The 23,980-nt window shown below is 47.5% G+C and overlaps 3 protein-coding genes across 3 annotated transcripts; all 3 read right to left on the bottom strand.

Moving 5' to 3' along the window:
• Positions 1 to 5,633: 5,633 nt before the first annotated feature.
• Positions 5,634 to 7,204, bottom strand: LOC133890140 (uncharacterized). Its single transcript, XM_062330585.1, has 2 exons — positions 6,003 to 7,204; positions 5,634 to 5,917 (listed from the first exon to the last, which is right to left on the bottom strand). Exons 1-2 carry the CDS (start codon positions 6,661 to 6,663, stop codon positions 5,772 to 5,774), a joined length of 807 nt encoding a protein of 268 aa, XP_062186569.1. The 5' UTR covers positions 6,664 to 7,204; the 3' UTR covers positions 5,634 to 5,771.
• A 116-nt stretch (positions 7,205 to 7,320) lies between these two features.
• Positions 7,321 to 13,164, bottom strand: LOC133890139 (thioredoxin reductase NTRC-like). The gene is made up of 10 exons (XM_062330584.1): positions 12,664 to 13,164; positions 12,259 to 12,463; positions 12,063 to 12,168; positions 11,356 to 11,621; positions 10,605 to 10,884; positions 10,164 to 10,271; positions 9,664 to 9,750; positions 9,484 to 9,588; positions 8,775 to 8,905; positions 7,321 to 7,681 (listed from the first exon to the last, which is right to left on the bottom strand). Exons 1-10 carry the CDS (start codon positions 12,851 to 12,853, stop codon positions 7,621 to 7,623), a joined length of 1,539 nt encoding a protein of 512 aa, XP_062186568.1. The 5' UTR covers positions 12,854 to 13,164; the 3' UTR covers positions 7,321 to 7,620.
• Positions 13,165 to 21,707: 8,543 nt separating this feature from the next.
• Positions 21,708 to 23,680, bottom strand: LOC133891360 (xylan glycosyltransferase MUCI21-like). The gene has a single exon (XM_062332072.1). It carries the CDS (start codon positions 23,556 to 23,558, stop codon positions 21,951 to 21,953), a length of 1,608 nt encoding a protein of 535 aa, XP_062188056.1. The 5' UTR covers positions 23,559 to 23,680; the 3' UTR covers positions 21,708 to 21,950.
• Between the last annotated feature and the right edge of the window lie 300 nt (positions 23,681 to 23,980).

Here is a 23,980-nt window from a genome sequence, read left to right as displayed (position 1 = left end):
AGATGAACCGCGATACAAAACACTAGGACCCAAACCAACTGCGTGTACGCAAGCGGGAGGAGGCGAGCAGGCTGGCCAGATCGTCGTCGCCATCCTCTCCTCCTCGCGGCGAGAGTAACAAGGCGATGAATGGTGTGTATGGCTCCATGCTCAGCTCCGGCGCCAGGTTGTGGCAGCCTTGTGGGCATCTGGTACCGCGCAGTCTCCCTCTTGGTGAAACAGCTCGTCCTTGAGCTGAAACTCTGGTTACTGCTGAGTGAACTCGATCAGCTTCTCTCATGTGGCATCTGCTGGATTGCGGCCAACCCACTGCACCAAGACCTCCAAAGTTTCTGTTCAGCCAAGCAGTGGTTATTTGACTTCTTGGCAGACTCTATGGAGAAGGAAGCCACAATCTTAACAGTCAATCTCTGGCATATTTGGGAGGCTAGGAATGGTGTCAGGAATGGCGGCCACCAAGTGCATCCTCTGCGCATCTTTGAGAAAATCCGAGCATACGTTGATATGATTATAATGCATCTTTACAAACCCGTTGTCTCCAAATGGTGTGACCCTGCTAGGCCGAAGCTTTGGGCTCCACCGCCGGAGGGATGGGTTAAAGTGAATGTTGATGCCGCTCTTTTTGCAAATTCCAATCGGATGGGAATTGGTTTAGTGATCAGAGACCATAACGGTTCTTTTCTGGCTGCTTGCAGGCAGGGTTTTCTCGGGGTCACTGAACCGGAGCTTGCAGAAGCGATTGCTGTTAGGCTTGCAGTCCACTTTGTCTCTCCCCTCCCTTATAATCAAGTGCTTATTGCCTCTGATTGCCTCTCGCTCATACAAAAGCTCCAATCGAACTCCAAGGATCGATCTGGTGTGGGTCTGCTAGTTCAGGATATCAAGCAACAAGCTAGAGGTTCTTCTGTTTTTTCTTTCAGCCATGTTAGTAGATGCTGTAATGTGGTAGCTCATGTCCTAGCAAGATCAGCTGATCAGCTTCCTAATTCTGTCTGATTTCATGAAGCTCCGGTTCTTGTCCGGGCTTCTTTATGTAACGATCTGTTGAATCAATGAAGGCTACCCGTTATGCTCCAAAAAAAAAAAAAGACCTCCAAAGTGCCTCGGTTCAGGCGGGAACACACCGTGGCCGCTGGTTTAGGGAGCGCACCCGGCCGTGCTTGATTTGCGGCGGGCGGACCACTTCAGCGGGCGGGGCACCTCGGAACCTCTCGAGGAAGACAATGTGGAACACATCATGAACGCGGGCGCGGGGTGGAAGAATGAGGCGATACGCCACTGGACCAACGCGCGCGGCCACTTGGAATGCCCCGTAGAGCCGCGGAGCAAGCATGGCAGTCGACTTGTCGGTGATGGATGCCGACGTGCGGTGCTGCAGCCTTAGCCACACCCATTCGCCGACCTCGAGCCGGATGTCACAGTGGTGGCTGTCGTACTGACGCTTCATCGAGTCCTGTGCCTGAAGTAGGTAGTCTTGAATTTCTTCCAGGAATGCGTCCCTGTCCTGCAACTGCTTGTCCACCGCAGCGACCCCTGCAAGGCCCGGCTGATAGGACATGAGGGTAGGAGGCTCCCGGCCGTAGATGAACTGGGACGGTGTAGCCTTCAACGTCGATTGGAAAGAGCTATTGTAGCAGAATTCAGCCGCAGCCAGCTCCGCGGACGATCCCCGGTGAGACAGCGCAAGTAGGCACCAAGGATGCGGTTTATGACCTCCGATTGACTAACTGGAGCTTGACGCCGACCAACTTGAAGAGCATTGTCCAGAACATGCTCGTGAAGACCGTGCCGCGGTCGCTCACAATTTAATAAGGAATCCCACGGAGGCGCACGATCTGATCGAAGAAGGCTTGGGTGACAGACATGGCGGTGTAAGGGTGCCCGAGTATGATGAAGTGCGCATACTTGAAGAAACGGTCAACGAGGGTCAAGACAACGGTCTTGCCGCCGACCTTGGTGAAACCTTCCACGAAATCCAGAGCGATGTCGAACCACACGGTCCGCGGTCCCTTCCAGCGTCTACAGCAAACCAGTGGGGTGGAGGTGCTCTGTTTTGTAGCGCTGACAAACAAAGTATTCCTAGACGAAGTCATGCACCAGCTGTGTCACATGGGGTTTGTAGAAGGATGCACGCAGCCGGTGGAGCGTCTTCTGGATGCCCTCGTGCCCCGTCCCGTGTGCCACCTCTAGAATTTGGGGCCACAAGGCAAACGATGAAGGGACAATGATGCGACCGCCGTGGAGAACGAAGCCATCGACGAGCGACCACAATGAGCTGGTTGGGCCTGCACTGATCTCTGCTGTCTTGGCCACCACCTCAGGCAGAGTTGCCACCTCGTGCTAGGCCTCGTCGAATAGCTGGAAATCCGACATGGAGAGGGCACGCGTGGTGATGGCGTCCTCGTCCTGACACGACAAGGCATCTGCGGTGGAATTCTGGTGTGGGATGCAACTCTGCAACGTGATGCGCACACACCCTCTGTCTCGACCATCTATCCCTCTCATCTATCCATTGATTCTCTCATCTACTATCATATTTTTTCATCTAACCTTCCAGCATGAATCTCAACACAAATGCATAGTTGACGTAGAGGGTGTGTGCCCACCATGTTGTAGAACTTTCCCTTCTGCCCCGTGAAATCATAGCTGAACAACCACGTGTGCTGAGGAATCATGGATAGCCGTTGGTCGAGGCATCGGTCTGCACGGTGAAGGAGCGCACCCACAAGTAAGGGCGCTAGTGCCACACCGCCTTGACGAGGCCGTTAAGTTCCCACTCGTAAGCGGGGAGCTTCGTGTGGTGCGGTGCAACTAGGGTTCGCAAATTCGACAAAATTGGTCGAAAACCGTGAAATTCGGTCAATTCGGTGCGGTCCGGTTTTGTAATACGATCGAAATTTGTAATTGAATTCAAAAAAATTAAATTATATTTGAAAAAAATAAAAAAATTAGAGACAATTCTAAGGCTATATGTGAAAAGAAAATAAAAAAATGACGTTTGCATCAGAAAATATGTGCTGAAACATTGATGGATTAAAAAAGACCGAAACGGGCCGAATGCACAGTGCAAATGGCCTGTTTCGACTCAGCTGGATGGGGTGAGTGATAAAGTTTGTGATGAATTTTATTGTTGTCATATATTTTTATTTTTTACACAAAAAGTAGTTTCATGATTTTAGAACTAGCAAAATGATTCCAAACCACACATACCGAATCATATAAAATAGAAATGGAATTGTGACATTCGTCGAATAGAAAAGGATTTACAATGGAATGACACTTTATGTATGAAATATGTGTGGAGTAGATGGTAGAGATTAAACAAAATATAACAAATGTCATGCCATATTTGTTTATCTTTTTTTCTGAATTTTTACGATTTTTCTTGTTTTTCTTGAACTTTATGAAATTCAACAAATGCTCTCGGTAAATCTAGAAATTCAAAAGGTTTTGGACTAATTCGACTAAAATGCGGTCAATGCGAAAAATACAGTCGGTTTCGCTCGATCGATTCAGCCATTTTTTATCACGGTGAAACCAATTCGACCAAATGAATTCGACCAAATTCTCACCGAATTTCATGAATTTCGTGAAATCCCTAACCTCCGTATGTCGGTTGTCAGAGGAATTTTTAAACCCTGGGAGCAACGGCCCGGCTGAAGAAGGAGATGGAGCCACCGCCTTGGTGTAGCATAGCACCAAATCCGGCTCCGGAGGCGTCGCAGTCGATGACGAAGCCGCGATCGAAGTCCGGCAACTGTGGTACCGGTCCTTCCGTCAGGGCACGCTTCAGCGCGTCGAAGGCGTAGTCAGCCGCTGTGGTCCAAGCGAACGCCTCTTTCTCCAGTGCTCGGCTCCGGCGCTGGGCTTTTGCGGCGATGGGAGCGCAGCCTCTGGTCAGTGGCCCCTCGTGCATCTCGCTCGCGTCCTCCGCTGAAGCTGGTGAAGACCCTAGAGTGCCTTCACGCCGAATGGGTTCTCCGTACAGGACACGGGCGGCGGAAGCATCCGGGCCTGCCGTCGACGTCGGGTGGCGGCCCGTCAGCGATCGGAGGATGAGCGGCGGAGCGGGTGAGGTCGCGGGCCAGGACTTGGACCTGTCGTCTTGGGCCATAGCTAAGGGCCTGTTTGTTTCAGCTAGAGATTCTGAAAAGCAGCTTATAAAAGCTGGATTGTTAAAAGCTGGATTGTGAAAAACTGGATTGTGAAAAACTTTTAGACTGTAGATTCTAAAAAAATTTAATGGACAGTTTAGTAAAATGGACTTTCACAATCTATCAAAAGCTGAGGAAAATCAGCTTCTCAGATTCTCACAATCCAACCAGCAGATTTTAAAAAGCTATAACCAAAAGCTGTCTGTTTGTTTCAGCTTCGGATTATAAAAGCTGAAAGCCAGAATCCGAAGCTGAAACAAATAGGGCCTAAATCTAGATCGCACAGCTTTGATCTGACGGATTATAAGCATGCTCAGGGTAGACCGCGGTCAAAACATTTTTCAACTCAGCCCCCCCCCCCCCACCCCATTTGGATCGCAATTATTCCTCGTGATCCAAATATTTACATAAAACCCTTTAATTTGAATCACGATTAGTCTTCATGATCCAAATACTTATATAAACCCCCTAATCTGGATCACGATTATTCTCAGGATCCAAATATTTGCAGAAACCCCTCTATTCCCATGGGCCATGGGCATGGCTGCTTTTCCCGTCCGCCGCCGACGAAAGGACTTGCCGGAGAGCTGCACCCGGTGGTGCAGGCAGATCGTTCAGTCGCTCCTGCCCCTCCTCCTGGCCGTCGATGTGCTCCTCCTCCTTTCCTCCGCCTACTCATCCATGCTTGCTCCATCCTCCCCTTATCCGCCTCCGGTGGCGGCGGGGCACACCGGTGTAGTCTCGAAGGATCTCGAGGGCGAGAGATTTCTGCGGTACACGCCACACAGCTGCAGTAACCAGGTGTGCGATCTCCGGAACGCCGCGCTGCTCAACCGCACGGTCGTACAGTTTACCCTGCTGGATCACCACACGTCGTTGTGCTCGGAAGCTGCCCCAAGTTTAGTTCAGAAGACCGACCCCGCCGCCGTCTGGTATCACGCCATGCTTATTTTGCCCCGCCGCTTGCGTCTGGTAAGATGAATCAGGCGATGATATTTGTTTGGAAGATTGTGTCCCGTGAGATAATCAAGGGATTATAGTTGTTTGTTTGGAAGATTGCGCCACTTTCTGACTTGGTGGACTGATTCTAGCATGTCCTGCGTACTGATGGAAGACGCTGATGAGCTGCAATGCTGATGATTCAGTTATCACCAGCTGTTCCGAAACTCATCAATTCACTCGTTTAATCACATTTAACCGATCGAGTACAACATCCATTACATGCAGTCAATGATGCAACAAGGTAATTTGGAACACTGGAATGAAATGAATTCGGATTCCTCTCTCTCTCTGACAGTAGTTCAGATTTGCACATCAAAGACAGGAGGAAACCAGCAGCATGCTTGTTGTTCTAAATTGCATTTAGCTAGTCAGCAAAGAGGCACATTTGAATGTTTGACATGATCACGTTCTAAGCTATAAATTGGCTATATTCACAGTAAAAATCCCAACTTTCTCATCAGTTGTTTGCTACAATTACCCAATTAGATAGAACATAAAGTTCCCTCGGCATATGCGGATCAAAACTCACGCTAGGGACAATTACTAGTACTATCTCATTCCCCAATGAATTCAGTGCCATCCGCCACCTTGCAAGGAATAGGGGAGCAAATCCGTTCAAAATCGCTGCTTCTCGTCGCCGGTCGGCCTGCCCGACGACGACGCGACTCTCTTCACGAAATCGGCGAAGGCGTCGTTGTAATTCGGCCCGGTTTGCAGCCGCACGAGGTTCGTCCGGTAAGGGATCAGAATCGTCTTGAGCCCTGCACGCGCATCACCGCACCGATCTTAGGTTCATTCTGGATGCAACGAACCTGCGCATACCGGCACAAGAATTGGGCAACTTACCGAAGATGCACATGGCACGGTAGATGGCGGCGGCGGCGACGCCGTCGCGTGCGGGGGTCTGGCGGCTGCCCTCGAGGCATCGGAGGAAGGCGAGGTCGGCGCGGAGGAGCTGGGCCTGGTCGTGGGTGTCGTAGGCCATGTCGTGGCAGTAGCAGCAGAAGTCGAGGTGGTCGACGGGGCGGCGGTCCCAGAGCACGGAGCCGGCCTCCTTGCCGCTGGACCAGTTGGGCCCGCAGTAGTGGCCGTAGCGCGGGAACAGCTTCGACAGCCACGCCCGCGCGCCGCCGTGCCACGGCAGCTGCGCCACGTACGGCCGGAACAGCGGCACCGCGCAACCCACTAGCTGCCGCGCCTCAGCCTCCGCCTCTGCCGCCGCCTTGGCCGCCTTCCGCGCCGCGGAGGCGGAGGCGGATGCGGCGGGGTCCGGCTGTTTTGGCGGCCGCTCGCGCCGAGGGAGGAGGGAGGAGAGGAAGGCGGCGAGCGCGTTGGTCGCGCCGCCGCTGGGCCGTCGGGGGGCAGCGGTGACGGGGGTCGCCGTGGTCGGGGTCGGGGTGGGGAGGCGGCGGAGGAGGACGGCCGCGGGGTTGAGCCGGAGGGCCGGCTTGGAGGAAGCGGTCGGCTGCTGGGAAGGCGACGGGGAAGAGGAGGAGGCGACCTCCATTGCCGCGGTGGGAGACGCCGCCGATGCCGCGGCGCGTGAGGCGGTGGGGATTTCGCCCGTTTTTTTCCGCTAGTTTCGCTGCGTTTTTCGGGGGACGCTCGCGGCGGTGGCCGCGCGGTGGCGTGTGGACGTGCGGGCACGTTATTTTTCTTGGGCCACCGGGTGGGGCCGCGGCCGGAGGCGGGGAGTTATTTGAGGTGGGCATTGGCTGGCCCGACGGGGCGGTAGGTCGGTTCGCCGGTTTTGGGTGGCGGATAAACTAAGGATCTGGAAGCGGATGCCGCCCGCCTACATGCGTGCGCTGGTTTCGTTTCCGTGTCGTGTGTGGGGTCCTGGCGCGAGGTGTGGTGACTCGTCTCGGGCGACAGGCGGGGTCCGGTTGCATGGTCATCTGTTTCCTCAAGGCGGCGGCGGCGGCTGATGAGACGGGAGACGGCATCGGAGCGACGGGAGACGAGCGTGTTCATCTGTTTTCTCAAGAGCTGTGGACGCGGAAAACGGCGGCGGGATGGTTGTCGGGCGGGGTCCGGCGAGCGATTAGGAGGGAGATGGCTTGCGGTTGCAGGAGATCATAGCTCGTTGGTAGAGAAGGCCATCGAATAGTCTAACCAGTGCCCACCCTCACTCTTCCGCTGAGCGCCAAAGTTCCTAGCATCATTTCCAAAAAGAAAATCATAATAGAATGATACATTATCGAGTATATCCTGAAGATTAATGGAGGATAAATCTATAAAGAAGCTTGCACATTGTTAAGGCAGTGATCAGCAGGGGATCAACTCCACAGGCTGTGTACAACAAACAATATATTTTGTGCTGCTGAATCCAATATGAGCTATTGGCAAATTTCCTTTGACATCGCACTAATCAAGGCTCATCTGAAACTTCTGACCAAAATTTGACCACCAGAGCGGCATCTAAAGAGGGCAAAAGAACCGTTATTACTTCTTCATTTTCACCTCATTTGTTCGACTCAATAAACTCCCGGTATTCCTTCTTCATTTTCACACCAGAGAAAGTCCTGCGTGTTCCAAGATCACCAAAGATGAGAGGGGTTTACCTATGACATCATATACAACTCGCACCAAAGGATTTCCAATGCACTCAGTGGCGTCAAAGAAGTTTCACATACTCGAGGGTAGTTCCATTGTATGATTATAATTAGGAGCTGGCTTTGAACATTTTAGTTGGAGAACCTCACCAGAAAATATATCAAGAGAAAACATAAGTGCTATGAATTATTTGTGTGATTTGGCCTCATTTTCATGACATGTCTCAGGTCCAGCTTGTGTCTGGAACTCTGGATGCAAGGGCTGCGGTACTAATGCACTATCAAGGAAATAAATGGTGGATAGCGGGGCTGTAGCAGATTGGCATCAGGGTAGTTGATAGCAGATACACCTAAATATAGCGGGTGCTAAGCTCCAATTGCGGTATTTAAAAACACCTAGTTTTTTTTTGTAATAGTGTATATATTATGACTTTCTCCCATCATAAAAATCATGCAAAATAGACTAGTCAACTAAAACTTATAGTTTAGAAGCATAACTTGTACATACAACAAGGTAATAATACAACAAAAGTTAAAATTTTAAATTTTAAAGAAATAATGCGCTAGGAATGAACCGCTACCATGACTAAATAGCGGCCGCTAAAGCAGTCTTACAAGCGCTATAGCAGCTTGAGAAGCGCTATAGCGCCGCTAAGTTCCAATATGCTATTTTTGACCGCTACCTCGGATCGCTATTGTGGCCGCTACCAACGCTATTTAGTACTATAAGATCTGCCATTGCAACTTTTTGCAAGTGCAGCATTCATGACTAGATTGTCTTTTTTGTTACCAAAGCTTCCACTTGAAAAGTGAAGAATGATGTAAAACATATAATTTTTTTGCAAAGATGGAGCGCAAAGATTGACCAAGCACAATAAAAGACACATATATCAAAGTAGCCCCAATATTTAGCAAAGATGAGTCTTAGGCTAGTAAGTTTAGTTCAGCATTCTTTACGAAATATATGATCTAACATTTCCTAGAAGAGAACAGATAGACACAAACATGAACAGATCTTATAGCAAGAGAGCTAGCCAAACCAATCCATGTAAATATGGCAAACCTGATCATTTCTTTATTCTTAAAAAATTGAACACAAGGTGTTCCCATGATGCCTGCAGCTTCTGCAATTTCAGGATCCTCCTCAATGTCAATTTCAACTAAATGAACATATTCGTCATACTCATCTATGACCTGGAAGAAACATCATCTATTAGCAAGTAACAAAATAAACAACCAAACTAACACATGAACAGCTGTAAGCTGTTAGAATGAGAGCTTCTGTAGCACAGTATCAGCAAGTGAGTGGCAGTTGCAGTGCCGCACACAATGTTAGTCAAGCAACTATTGATTTTAATTTCTAACAGCCAAGTGGTGTTCCGAGTTCCTACCATTGTGGGGGATTTTTTTTAAATGATTGATAGGTTGTGTTGAAGATAAGACCTAAAAATAAACCAACAAAATATGAGTACTGGGACCTTGAATCCTTAGCTTGCTTGGCTTAGCCTTTCTTTAAGTATTTGGTATTTATTTCTAGATCAGAGAAATGAGCTCCAACATGCTCCTAGCAGATACAAATTGCTACTGGATGTCTGAATTGTCACTATAAACACACAATGGTCAAGAGAAACTGTGCAGGGTAGAAAGTAAAGTTGTTTCCAGATTTATAGTTATGTAGTTGTAAAAAAAATCTGATTATCAAGGCCCACTTTATTTATTTAGAATGACGTCTCATGATGTTCAGAGTTCAATCTCAACTTTCAGGAACTAACCTTGCTCAAAATTGGTTTTAAGGTTCTGCAGGGACCACATGTGGGAGACGTATATAGAACACAAATAAGCCGTGGACTCTCATGGTATATTTTGCGGAGTGCATACTGCAAAAAAGGAAACATTAGGATCAGTTTTCACATCAATATTTGTGTCATATGAGCCAAACTATGCGTAAATACCTGTCCCTTGTGTTTTGTGTGAGAAATGTCAAAGCCCATTTCAACATCTTTGTCTGTAACATCCTTCTTTGTTTCTTCGCGAACAGGCTGCAATTTAGTAACAAATTAGAACAAAGAACTGTACCTTGTAAGCTTGATCGGTTACTAGATAGCCAACAAAAGGTGCTAAAGGTGCATTAAGTATGCATGTACAGAAGATGGGTAATAGCTCGTGTCACCATTCACAACTTCACCTAGCTATGTAACATAATGACGAAAAGTCTAAACTCCGAATTTCATACATGGAAAATTTCCAATGTGGTTACATGGTATGGCAATGCTAATATATGGTGACCAGGAGACTAGAAATATCTGGAAAAAAAGTCAACAGAACAAATGACTGCAGCTGTTCATGGTACTGTAGTTCCAGTGATCTAAGATTGGACAGCCAACCTCCATTGAAATAATGACGACAAAGCTAGCCATAGAGAAACAGATGCTGTGAGAAAAAGTAATAATACCTGGTGAAATTCAACAAGAAGATCATTGGCAACTAAGTATCTTTCAACTGACAAAGCGGCTATGCATCCAGATCCAGCTGCAGTAACGGCTTGCCTCCATTCATGATCCTGCATGTACAGACTAGTGAAGCATAAAAACCAAAATGGTCATGGAATGGCTAAAAGATTCACAAGGATATCTCGATTTCACAAATACATATCTAGCACAACGTAGATTGTAATTTGTACTGAGGATTTTCTGGACACTAAGAGGCAAGGTTTCCTTCTTGATCCATCAATAAATGATATGCTATGTGATATCAAAGATATGACATGCTGATGACAATAGCGTGTATAAACTACAACACGATTTAGTCCAAAGTTCAATAAATAGTGAAATACGATAGGTTGCAAGTTGCAACCATGTAGAAGTCCCATACAGTAGGTGAAAGATGGGGTTACCTGCACATCACCAGCAGCAAATACACCATCAACTGAAGTTTTCGCTGAACCTTCTTTAACCAAAATATAGCCAGCACTGTCAAGTTCAATTTGACCTTGTAGCAGCTGACTGTTTGGAGTATGTCCTATGCCATAAAATAGACCTTTCACCTCAAGAACTGATTCCTCTCCTGTATCGATTCTCTTCAGTTGAATACCAGACATCTGGCCTTTGTCATTGCCAACAACATCCACGGCTTCTGTATTGAAATGTACTGTTATGTTGGGGTTGTTGAGTACTCTGAAACATTCGCCATAATCAACCTGTTAACCAAACATCCAGGGAATTCAAGTTTTACCTCATTAATATTCATGTGACTGAAAAGGAGCTAACATCCTCCAAAGAACATAATAACTTCATCTACATATAACATATAAGTTCCAAAACAAAGACAGGCCGCAGGTTCTATGAAAACTCAAGCAATGCTATGATTTTTATTATCTAACTTGGTGAACAGCGTCAAGCATTATCTAAATTAACGCGGGCTAAAGTACGATAACTACAATGCAGCATATTACCATGCCATCATAACCCAAAAGGTAAATATGGGTTACCAAGATTTACTGTGGCTAAAAGGAGAAAACCAACCCACCATTCCCAGTAATTAACAAGTGCTAAAGCCTAAGGCCCAAAAATACTGGCAATCCATCAGCAATATGTTTACGTGAACAGAATATAACTTTTCTAGGGAAAGACTTGAAATTGATTTACCTGTCCTGCATAGCTTTGGATGCTCGTAGCTGATTCCTTCGAACAAGTAAATGAACATGGCAAGCATATTTTGTCAAATATATTGCTTCCTCTGTAGCTGTGTCACCACCTCCAACAACTGCAAGAACTTGACCCTTATACAACGGCGATGCTCCATCACATATTGCACATGCACTGATACCTCTACTCCAAAATTCATGTTCACGAGGCAACCGGAGGCGCTTAGCCGTAGCTCCAGTTGCAATGATTAGACTATGGCATTTCACCTATATATGACACTGAAATAAGTGCAGAGAAAACATGCATAAAGTAGTTTGTGTGCATTATGGCAGGTGATTGGCTGATTGCAACATCAAATGAGTATATATTGTACATACAAGACACAGATAGCAGAAAAACTAAAGAGGCCAGTCATAAACGTAAACCATAAGACTAGACAATAGTGTACGACCTGATTAAGTAAACCATATAAAACACTGCATTGACTCAAGAGCTAAAAAATCTATCTTGTATCCTTATATTCTTTCTCTTTTTTTTACAAAATTTCCTTTGTTTTTTTTCCTTATTTATTGACTATAGTTTTTGTTTTTTATTAAATCATTAGATCATACTAGTGACCATTGAACAGCCACATAATAAACATGCAAAACTACCTTGGTCCAAAACAGATTATGGAGGAACAAGAGGAAGAGCACAAAAGCGTGTACCTCACGATCGCTACTACGAATAACAAATGGGCTGCTCTTTACATTCACAAACTCAACATCCTCTTGGTGAAGCTCGGCACCCCAGCGTTCTGCTTGCTTCCGTATTCTGGTTTAATCAATGCCCCCGTGATGATGTAAGTACGGCAACATGGCACTATCAAATCGATTCAAATAGCTGGATAATGAACACTTTTACCTGTCCATCAGATCAGGCCCGGTTATACCATCTGGGAAACCAGGGAAATTCTCCACCTCAGTCGTGGTCATCAGCTGCCCACCAGGGACACCACCCACCTGGTACCCTTCGAACACGACGGGCTTCAGGTTCGCCCGGGCAGCGTAAATCGCAGCAGTGTACCCGGCTGGGCCGGAACCGATGATCACCAGGTTCTCCACCCGATCTGCAAGAACAACCAATCGATCATCCACTTCACATCGCTTCCCTCTGAGCTCCACTAATAGTAACCTACCGCTACTTCGACCGCTCCCAGATCAAATGCGGCTAAGCGAGTATCCTATCGTCTATTGCAAGAGCAAGTCGCAGTTTGAGGACAATCCAATCTGAAGTCCGAAAGCGGCGGAAGCAAGAGGTGAGGCGCACCTGAGGGAGGCGAGGCGGGGACATCCTCGTCAACCGCGCCGGCGGCGGGGCCAGCAGCGGAGCGCAGCGCCTTCGGTGCGCGGGCGGCAGGGAGAAGGCGGCAGGAGGAGGGGAGGGCGACCCGGCGGCGGCGGGAGGAGGGCGGGGCGGCCGAGAGGGCGGCGGCCACGGCGAAGCGCGTGACCGCCATCGCGAGCGGGAGAGGGGAGGGAGGCGAGAGGCGGCTGGCTGGCTGGCTGCTGTTGCCTTGGTGGCGGAGGGTGTAGAGCGGATGGATGGATGGATGGATAGGGTTGGGTGGGTGAGGGAGGGCGCAGGAGGCAGGAGCCAACGGGGGAGATGGGTGGGATACGTGCTCGCGGTGGCTGCCGATCGATCGCCGAAGGCTCGAGCAGGCGGGCTTTGGTTGGTTGGTTCCTCACATCCTTGTTTGTTGTGCCCCTCCGCCCCCACCTCACCACTGTCGTTTCCGGCGTACTGGTTCTCATCGAATCATCAAACCATGCGATGCTCCTCGTCTCCCGAGGAGATTTTTGTTTTAGAAAACAGTCCGCCGTGAATATTTTTCCTCTTTCAATCTCGTTGTGGCCCGTCAAGCAAGTCGTGGCACGTGCCTCCTGGAAATGTGTGCCACGGTGGTACGCACTCGACCTAGGACCGTTTGTCAGAACTCTTCTTTCCCAAAGTGATTTTTTTGAAAATTTAATAAAAAACGTGAATAAAAAGTTGATTTTTTTCAACTCCTATTATTTAGTTTTTTTATTGAACCAATCTAATTGAATCACTTTAAGAACTGAAACCGTAAATTATCTTTTATAGAACTCTTATTATTTTTAATAGGGATAAATGCAAAAACCCCCCCAAAAGTCACTTGGATTTTGACTTTCCCCCCCAAAAGTTGTTTTGTTGCAAAAAAAACCCCTCAAATGTTTGATTTTGTTGCAAAAACACCCCCAAAAATTCAAAAAAAAAATTAAAAAATCACAAAAAATTCTAAAAAAAACTAGAGACAATTATAAGAACTTTTGTGAAATTTGTTTTAAAAAATAATATCCTTTGCATCATATTTCATGGAGAGTAAGTTTGAAAAAAAAGAAAAACTTACAACTCATTTATTAATTCGAGTTAAATGCATAGTTAATTATTTACTAATCCAAAAATCATGAAACAAAATTTTCTAGTCTTCTTACATGATCCTCTATCTTGTAAAAATACATGAAATCTTGAATTAGTTATTGTAACGTGCAGAATTGAGTAAATGTGTTACAGATAGATTAATTCATAACTAATCCATAACACCCCCAAAATTAGTTAAACCACTTTTATTAGTTTACTTAAACAATTATTTGTGTAGGAAAAATAATGGTAGACATGAAAAAGTTAAAATAACATGAGTTAATAAATGAGTTGCACATTTATCTTTTTTTTCCAAACTTCCTCTCCATGAAATATGATGCAAAGGATATTATTTTTGAAAACAAATTTCACAGAAGGTCTTAGAATTGTCTTTAGTTTTTTTTAGAATTTTTGAATGATTTTTTTAGTTTTTTAAATTTTTAGGGGGTTTTTTGCAACAAAGTCAAACTTTTAGGGGGTTTTTTGCAACAAAATAACTTTTGGGGGGGAAAGTCAAAATCCAAGTGACTTTTGGGGGGGGGGGGTTTGCAGTTTTCCCTTTTTAATATGATACTTAGTTTAGAAGCTCAATAGATATTATCCATCTTACACTCTCCACACCGTTCGAGAACATGATCAAGTGCATCATGAGGACCAAGCCTCACCTCGGTTGGTAGTGTTCGGTGTGGTCGAGCGGCCACTCACAAGTTCAATCCCTACTGTCGGAGGATGAACTCCTGTCGCAGGGATCCCGAGAGACCCCCTTTTTAGAGATTCGACCGGGGGGATGATCCTGAGCGAGCTTGTTTAGGAAATAAGCGGGAAACAGAAATAAATGCGGTGGCTGGTGGGAGATGATCGTCCTAGTGCGAGAAAGATGGGTGCACCGGGGTTTAGACAGGTTCGGACCGCACGGGGGCGTAACACCCTACTCATGTGTGAGTGCTATATCTATCCTCGAAGGGAATTCTTCAAGGATGTATCTGGGTACAAGAGAGAGCAGCTTACAGAGAGCTTGAGGCTCTCGTGTTCTAGCTTGGCTTGAATGGGTTCGAGCGTCTGCGTCCTCTTTCTTTTTCCACACACTTTCGGTCTGTCTCCCGAGAGCTTCTTCTTCTTCTTACGTGTTCTTCATCCTTTCCTTTTATAGGCGCGCCGACCTCGACATATCCTGAATGGGAAAGAGGGGGTGCGAGTGCCAAGGTGCCACGGAGAAAGGCGTCATTATTTCGTCTTGGCGAAGTGACAGGGGCGGTGGAGAAATGCGGCGCGCATCCGACCACCTGCCACTGTGGAAGCCCTCGGGGGCCATAAAGGGGGCCCACCGGGCAGCCACAGAGGTACCCGCTGCGCCCACCCTGTCTTGTTCTCCTGCCAGGGCAGGGTGGCGGGCGGAGCGCTTCGATTCTGGCAACATTATCCCGAGGCACTCGGATGAAACGGGACGGGACTCGTGCATTTAATGGACCCACGCCCCCCCTGCCAGGGCATGGCAGGGTCTGACACTGGGGCGTGGGCAGCTGAGAATGTCAGTATGTCAGGATGTCAGGCCACGCGTGCCTATTAAATGCGGCATTGGGCCTTTGACTGGCTGACACCCCGACGATAGGACCATTCGGGTCGTCGAATGATCTTGCGCGAACCTTCGGGGAACCGAGTCCTCGGGGGCCGCCACGCGCAGCCCCGAGCACTCTCTCCCGAGCACTTCGGTGAGACCTTCGGGGAACCGAGTCCTCGGGGGCTGCCACGTGCAGCCCCGAGCACTCTCTCCCGAGCACTTCGGTGAGACCTTCGGGGAATCGGGTCCTCGGGGGCTGCCACGTGCAACCCCGAGCACTCTCTCCCGAGCACTTCGGTGGGACCTTCGGGGAACCGAGTCCTCGGGGGCTGCCACGTGCAGCCCCGGACACTCTCTCCCGAGCACTTCCTTCCCGGTATTTGGACTCTGCGGATCATCGGGGAACCGGGGTGCTCGGGAACCTAGAGGCTACGGCCCCGAGCACCTTCCCCCAGGACTTAGTTTCTTCTTACCCGGCAGGGTGGACCCCGCGGGATGGTGACATGTGGCGGATGGCCGGTCCGGTCTCGGGACTCAGGGACCCCTGGTTCCTAATACACCGACACCTACGATCGGCACTTTGCGTGCCTCATGTGGTATTTCCCAGTAGCACTCAAAATTAGTCCGAGGTAAATTAGGTAGACACGCGTATGCATTTAGTGGTATTATGTGTTACCATGCACTAGAGGTAGGGGTGAAATGGCTCAGAATCGATCAGAATAGGGCTCTATTGTATTTGAAACTATTTGTTTTTAATCAAAATCGGATTCGAATACGGATAGTTTGGATACGAATATGATCACGGATAATATCGGAAACGAAGATCAAAAATGAAAACGGCCGGTGAGTATTTACTGAAACACGAAAAACTACTCAAATTATATGTAAGAACATAAATAAACAATTGGCATATTTATACTAAAAAGTTAGTACGCAATAGTTGAGATATATATACTTAGTCGCTTGGATAAAAAACAATACAGCTTAGTTCATCATAACTTTATAAGTTCACACAGATACATAATACTTAAACTTAGTACACATATTTAAACTTAGTTTATTATAAACTCACAAAGCTAGTAAAAAAACTAAAGATAACATATACATAAATAGAAGAGATGATCTTCTTCATGTGAGCCTACCGCCATAAGAATAGCGCCCTAACACTACTGTCGAGTAGGATGATAACCACTAGACAACCATGTCTATGTCCTTGATCAGCGTCCCGTATGGTGGCTAAGATCGAGATAGAAGTATCCTATTTAAAAAAGTAAATATGTTGTCTTTTCAATGGGCGACACATTTAAAAATAAAAAATATTTTATTCTCTTGCTCTCAAAATTCAAAACACTATCGATATTATCATAAAAAATTCTAAACAATTTTGGTGATGTAGAAGATAGTTGATTTAGCTACCTGTGTATAATGAAATTTGTCTTTTTTTTAACCGATCATATTTGGAGTTGAATTTTTTTAGAGCTAGATTATAGTATCTTTTACAACATATTTTTTTTAAAAAAAATATCATAATTATTTCAATAATGTTTTGAATTTTTTAGTATTAAAATGTTGTTTTAGCCATAGATTTCGGATAATATCCGAACCCAGTTAGTCCGGATATCCGATGCCGATGTCAATTTCATCGAAAACTGCTACGTCGATTCCTATACTGATTCCATAAAAAATATTCGATACTGATTCCGAGCCAAAAATATCCAATACCGATTTCGAAAAAAAGCTATTCGTTTCCGGTTTCAACCGAGATCGGTCGGAAACTATACGAACCGTTTTCACCTCTATCTGGAGGTCTCGTGCCTTTTAATCTCACTTTGACGTGTGTATGGATATGTTAGAGTCGTGCCTTTTAATCTCACTCTGACCTGTGTATGGATATGCACGAGTGTGTGAGTGTGGTATATGTGTATAGTATACGTCCTCAACGTACCCTCTAAAAAAAACGTTCAAGTGCATCCTCCTCTGCAATTTGCCAGTTAAGTTTTCCTTTCCCTCTTTCATGTGTGTGGTGGTATAAGCAAATTGGGACCGTCAGTCTTACCCAGGAAAAGAAAAGCTGGGATCTTTAGAGATAGGTGTTTTTCATGTGTACTGATGATTACAAGAGATATTATCTACGGCGGCAATATAATCACAGAGCCACTAACATGGACTGTGCTTCACCAGTAGATACAAAATGGGTTAGCTTCATGTTTGCTTCTGAGACGAGGCATTGCAGCTGTGTGTTCGAATATATCTAAACACAATGAACAATCATGAATTCGGAGTGCGTCAAAGGTATAGTTTATCGATTATTTCTTAACCCTTTTTGCAAGATGTCTCACACAAGTATGCTATCGAACTGCATCTGGACAAGAACCTTGTCAATGGCCACTGCACTGTGCGAGCTTCAGTTGGAGCTGAAATGTTTGTTTATCTAGTATCGAAGGTTTTGAGTCAAGGACACCTCCAATTAGGGAACGCAAAAGGAAGCACAGCAAGAAGTAGAATGTTCGTGTCAAACTAGAAACAAGATTTGCAGAGGATGAGTTGGAGAGCTTGGAGGATCCAAGACCGGCAACCGGTACTGGCAATGACATAACTTATTTGGAGACAGATGGAAGTTTTTCTAGCATGCCCTCAGTTGCCGGTGAAACAGGAAGCACATTATCATCACGTTCCTCAGTGAATCAAGCGATCAAATCACACAGAAAGACTCAAATCCACTCAACCAAGAGTTCAATTGCAAATGTCACAGAAGTATTTAAGTCTACAGGTTCAATCAAGATACAGTGAAGAGGAGAGGGAGGCTAGAGCAGGATTGGAGCCGTAGATGAGGAGAGCAGATGAGTGGGAAGGAAGAGCAGCAGTGAGGGAATGGGATCAGCGAAGGAGAGCTCGGGGAAAGAAGAAGATCGGGGAAGAGGAGAGTCTGTTCCAGGTTGTATTCTTAGATGCCTCCAGCCACTGGCCTTGCTTCCTTTTGTATCGACCTCCTGTTAGCCGGGTCATGACACACATGTGACTCCTTAGTGAATCTCTAACCGACCTCCCATCTAACCCCTATTCTATTTTTGAGGGCCGACGATAAAAATCGTCTTCAACCGACTCCTCATTTGGTTCCTTTTCTTTGAGAAGTCCTTAAATCACCTCTCTTACCCCCTACATCTATCGACCCCTCGTCCACGGCTGGCCCGCTCCCGCGTTGCCGCGCCCGCACATGACCCCCTCCCGCGCCGCTGTGTTGGCAGCTATGGCCGTACCTAATGAATGCTTGGTTGATGAGCCGCCGCGAGCAAGCAAGGATTTTTTTTTATATTTTTAAAATCTAAAAATTGCAAATATATGTGTTAAATTTGAAAATTTGTAATCTATACTTATATCGCTCTTCCAACGGGTAATAAATTTAAAACAAAATAAAAATGCAAGGTTCCAATGCTCTCAATATTTAAAACTTTGAGAGCGTTGAAAGGCTGCATTTTTTTTTTAAAAAAAAACTTGTTGCATGTGATATGAGTATAAATTTGTAAAATTTCAAAACGGATGTATATATTTGTAATTTTCGGATTTAAAAAAATAAAAATAAAAAGTCGGCAAGCAAAGTTGGTTGGGCTTGACACTTTGGGTTGGGGACGGACAATGCGACTGAAGGGGCTGTTTTGTTGGAGCGGGAGGGGATGTTTTTGGTCGGCGCTGTGGGCCGTGGCCTCGTTTATTGGGCCGTAATGTGGTGCTCGACAGCTCAGGGTATGCATGCTTTTCGTGGGCTCTCGGCCCGTTCCTTTTCTTCTCTTCGTTTCCCCACTGCCGAAGGGCCTACAGAGAATGTCTTCTCTTTTTTTCCCTTAAAAAAATAGAGCAAATCTTCTTCTCTTCTTGTTTCTGAGGCGAATCCGAGAGCTTTATTATAGCACAATTTGTCAAGATTACAGTCCTTGTGAACCTTGGCAGCCGATAACTGACAAGATGTTATTTTTCCCAAAAAGATGGCAGGATCTCGGCTATTCATTAAAGAATAAAAAAAATTACAACAAAGTACACTCCTTACTCAAAACAGAGGGACGAGAAACTACGGAAAAAACATTAGCATACGATAACACCGAACATCTCTAATATAGACACAAAAGAGAGAGCTAAACCAACGCCCAAAATACTCCTATTTTCACGATGCCATCACGGACAAGATGCTTGGTCGAAGAAGAAACCCAGAACTGAAAGTATAACATGTGCTTGTTCGTCTAAAAAAACAAGTGCTGGTTCGACTTGCCGCACACTGCACTGCCTAGAACAGAAGCAGATGTCATCTTGGGCATCAAGCGCCCTTGGATGCCAAGCCATCAGGAGCCAGCAGTGCGCGTGCGCCTGAAGCCATTCCGAGCCTCGATTTCGACGGGCGGCTTCTCCGTCCGATTTTTCCACAAGTATTCCACCGCGTGCGGACGACCGGAGACGGTGCTTGCGCCGCTTTCCCTTGCAGAACCAAGTGAAGCAGGCACCAGCCACTTTCGCAGCTTCTTCTCGTCTCGCCGGATGGATGGATGGCGAGATTCCACTACCTATCTACCCATCCGGTTTGATCATTTTCAATCGATTTTCATCAGAGTCTAGAATCTTTTTATAAAAAAAATTTTGTTTTTTTTTAACGTTACAACAGTTTCACTTCACGATTCATATTACGAAGAGGTTTTTAAAGTTATTCCCTTCAGTATGAGATTCTCTTATTTCCCTTCATGAATCACTTCAAAATGAAGTCGTTGTAGATGAAAGAAAATAAATAGAATGGAAACGGAGAGAGGAATCAGAAAAAGAACAAATAAAGAAAATATAGTTGAAGATGATCTTATAGATGATAATTTATCCTAATTAACCATTTATCAGTGGATAAATACTCGAATATTCAGATAGGGTATGGATAGCAAATGGTACCCACGAATATATTTATGGATAAAAAATACTACTCGACGTATAAACAAATACGGATATAGGTAAGGCATACTTATACATGTGAAATCCGTATACCCGTCATATAAATATTCCATCTCTAAACCTAATATTTTTATATCATATAAATACCCTGCTTCGACCCACCCACCGTACCACCACCGCCCCGTGTCACACCACCCTAGCCCACCTCGTCTCGTCGCTGCCACCCCATGTCTCCCCGTGCCACCCCGCCTTGTCGCCCCGCCCCACCCCACCCCACCCCATCGTCATGTCTCAGCCACCACCGCCGCCATGTCGTCCCATGCGTAAAATACCCGCAAGTAACGGGTATCCGTGGGTAACGAGTTTGAGACCAACTTTTTATAAGGGTGTTCGTAGATGTACTTACGGGTGGACAAACAACTAATAAATAGAAGTATATATATGAGCACTACTTATACCCGTATTGTCATTCTTACTCTCAATCATGGGTGCGCATTTTAGCAGCTATGACTACGAGCTATCTATCCCATCCAGTGACGGATCCAGCCATCTTTGAGAGCACGGGTAGGGCCAACGTCAGTGGCAGGGCCAGCCATCTTTGGATCCAGAAAAATCATCTTCCAATCTTTAAAAAAAAAAGGATTAGAAGCTCACCGCTCGAGCCTGAACAGTTGCCTGTTTGGAACGCGAGAATCTTTTTTTTTCGATCACTGAAGGAACTGAACTGATTCTCGTAAAATTCTCACAACTGATTTGTGTAAAATTCCCACGTAACAAACAGGGCTCGGGTCATAAAAAAAATCTGTTGGGTGGTGATCGTGCTGTTATCAGCTAGCTGTTGCTTAAGCGTGACAAGGTATGCCTGATGCATCACCGCGGTCCTGTTCCGTTAGAGTTGTCCAACTCTGATAGGTGACGTACGCTTTTTATGGCCACTGATGAGCAGGCTTTATTGACGCTTAACGAAAGCTGATTAGCCTGTTTCAACCAACGGAAAGAAAAGACCGATCGGCGCAGGCTGGCTGGAAATGGGAGAGCAGACACGGAACACATCTCCCTCCTGAACCTGCCAAGCTCGTACGCAAGCCAGCGTTGCACTTTCAGTGACCGATCCTTTCATGCATTTCAGATGGATCCTCGTGCGGTCGTGCCACGGCACTACGCCAAACACGCACCAACTTCGTGAATATAATTTCGGAGGGATTTCATAGGAATAGGTGTAAATCTCGTAGAGAATATAGTCGAATTCCCACGTTTCAAACGGGGCCTGGAATTTTCTTGCTTTGCAAGCAGCAGTTTGTCTCCGTTGGCGCTTGGCAGCACCAACCAGAACTTCGTGAATATAGTTTCGGGGAAATTTTGTAGGAAACAGTGTAAATCTCCGTGAGAATATAGTTAAATTCCCGCGTTTCAAGCAGGGCCTGAAATTTTCTTGCTTTGCAAACAGCAATTTGTCTCCCCTCATATATTCACTGTCACTGATTCTTTATTGGGTACGTATGCACATTAAGTTCAGACTGTAAATTGACCATCGATCACGAGTACAAGGACAAACGCAAACTAATGCAAAGAATTGTCAGGTCAAGTTAGTATAAAAAAAGAGGGGAAATGTGTAAAAACTATAGCAGCAGGTGAAGTTGAGTTGTTGGTTAATCAAACCGGGCCAAAGTGATTGATTGATCAGATCACACATTCACACACTTGCTGTTGGCCTCCTCCTCCTCCCGCCGGCGGCCAAGTACCGGTGAGCCCTGACGAGCTCCTCCCTGAAGCGCGCCAGATCGAGCCGGACGTTCTGCCGGTCCAGGTACACTTTCTTGGTCACGTCCCAGCCGCGCTGCGCGACGCCGGCGGGGTCGGTGAGCACGGGGTCACCGGTGGGGTACTCGCGGGAGAGCGAGCTCTCCTCGGGGAGGATCTTGTAGCCGACGTACCGCAGGCCGAGCCGCGCCGCGGGCTCGCCGTAGTAGGCGCCGGCGGCCCAGTCCGTGCCGAGGGGCACCACCTGGATGAACACCTTGCCGGGGCGCATGAAGAGGAAGTGCGTCATGGCCGCGCCGTGCACGCCCACCATGGCGTCGCTGGCGTTAAGCTCGCGGTATATCTTGCACAGCTCGGTGGTGCGCTCGGGGCGGATCACGTTCACGTCGAAGCCCATGTCCGCGGCCATCGCGGCCACGTCCGCCTCGTTTTCGATCACGCGGGATCCGGTCCTCGACACGATCACCAGCCTCGGCTTGTCCTGATGAGCGGCGTGCCTCGGGGGCGCGAGCTGCGCGCGGGGGACAGTGCCACGTCGGTGGCGCTTGCGAGCGGTCCGGCGCTCGAGGCGCTCGAGGAACTGGATGCGACCGCGGTAGGCGTCGTCGAGGAGCCTGCGGAAGTCGCCGATGCTCTTTCCCTCGGGAGTCTTCGCGGGGTCCACGGTCAGCTCGCCGTGGATGCGGAGGCCGGCGATCACCTCGGGGAAGCAGTGGACGCGGCGGTCGGCGGTGAAGTCGATCGGCGGCAACGCCGAGAGACGGGACACGATGTCGCCGTACTTGGTGATCCACCAGTCGTGGTACTCGAGGATCACGAACACCACGCGGCGCCGGAGGTGGTGTGCCGTGACGAACAGCGGCAGGATGCCGTCGTTGAACTCGTGGTACACGTTGCCCGTGTACCCGCCGGTGGAGAACAGCACGGCCGGCACGTCGTGCCGCACGTCGCACCGCGCGGCGTCGCCTGGGGACACGCGGCGCAGGCGCACCTCGTCAATGGTCGCCATGACGTTGGCCTCCCACTTGCGCGTGTACGGCCGTATCCTCTCCTCCTCGGCCGTCGAGTTGCCGGACACAAGCAAGAACGACGAGCTCGCCGAGTGCATGCGCAAGTCCCCCCTCGCGAAGCAGATATCCGCGCGCTCGGACGTGCGGTCGCAGCAGAGGCTATCGTTGCCCACGGCCGAGCACGGCCCAGCCGGCCCGGTCCGCGTGGCCGTGGCCGTGGCTGCAGCCGCAGCCGCAGCCGCCGCCGCCCCTCCGTCGTCGCTGTGCACGAAGGAGAGGAAGGACACGGGCGCCACGAACATCGTGCCGACGCAGAGTAAGGAGAGCAGGAGCATAGCCAAGAAGCGCCTCAGGCTGAACGCCCTGGACTGCACCGGCTTGCCGTTCTTGCCACCGCCGCCGTAGTCCTGGTAGTAGTACATGACGCGGCGACCCCCGCCCTTGGGCGGAGACACCTTGCATGACACCTCCTGCTCCGGCTCGCCCTTCCTGAACTGCAAGATGTAGATTTTGTGCTGCTGTTGCACCATGTTTGCTGCGAGAGAAGAGAGAAGGTTTCGGAGGGCTGAGGAGCGAAGCAAGAGAGAGAGAGGGGTATAAATGGCTCAGCAGAAGAGTATAGAAGACTAGTGGCAGTTAGAGGTTGGGCTATGCTACCTTTAGCAACACAGCCATCAGTTATTTTATTGGCACCCAAAATGCGCAATATCTGTGCAGCGGATTTCTTATGCAGCTTAACAGTAAGCATCTAGTCTAGATCAATAAATCAAGCCTTATCATTCTATTTTGACCATCCATATTTTCTTAAATATTTAGATTGAACTTTTTAAAATTGTATGATTATTGTCTCGAAATGCAGTTTCAAAATAAGCTTCACTATATTTTGCATATATATTTTATACTAGTAATTAGTGGTCAAAGTAGTATATTTTTAACCGTGTTGATGTCTAAA

The sequence above is a fragment of the Phragmites australis genome, chromosome 14 (assembly GCF_958298935.1).
Source record: "Phragmites australis chromosome 14, lpPhrAust1.1, whole genome shotgun sequence".
Lineage (NCBI taxonomy): Eukaryota > Viridiplantae > Streptophyta > Magnoliopsida > Poales > Poaceae > Phragmites > Phragmites australis.
Note: the sequence above shows the minus strand (reverse complement) of the source record. Positions and strands in the feature narration are given on the sequence as shown.

Excerpts from the sequence above, each read along its gene's own strand:
- LOC133890140 (XM_062330585.1), bottom strand. The coding sequence starts at position 6,663 with ATGGAGGTCGCCTCCTCCTCTTCCCCGTCGCCTTCCCAGCAGCCGACC. Across the intron at positions 5,918-6,002 it reads CCGTGCCATGTGCATCTTCG|GGCTCAAGACGATTCTGATC; the intron begins GTAAGTTGCCCA and ends ATGCGCGTGCAG.
- LOC133890139 (XM_062330584.1), bottom strand. The coding sequence starts at position 12,853 with ATGGCGGTCACGCGCTTCGCCGTGGCCGCCGCCCTCTCGGCCGCCCCG. Across the intron at positions 9,751-10,163 it reads TTCTTGTTGAATTTCACCAG|CCTGTTCGCGAAGAAACAAA; the intron begins GTATTATTACTT and ends ACTAAATTGCAG. Across the intron at positions 9,589-9,663 it reads ACACAAAACACAAGGGACAG|TATGCACTCCGCAAAATATA; the intron begins GTATTTACGCAT and ends CCTTTTTTGCAG.
- LOC133891360 (XM_062332072.1), bottom strand. The coding sequence starts at position 23,558 with ATGGTGCAACAGCAGCACAAAATCTACATCTTGCAGTTCAGGAAGGGC.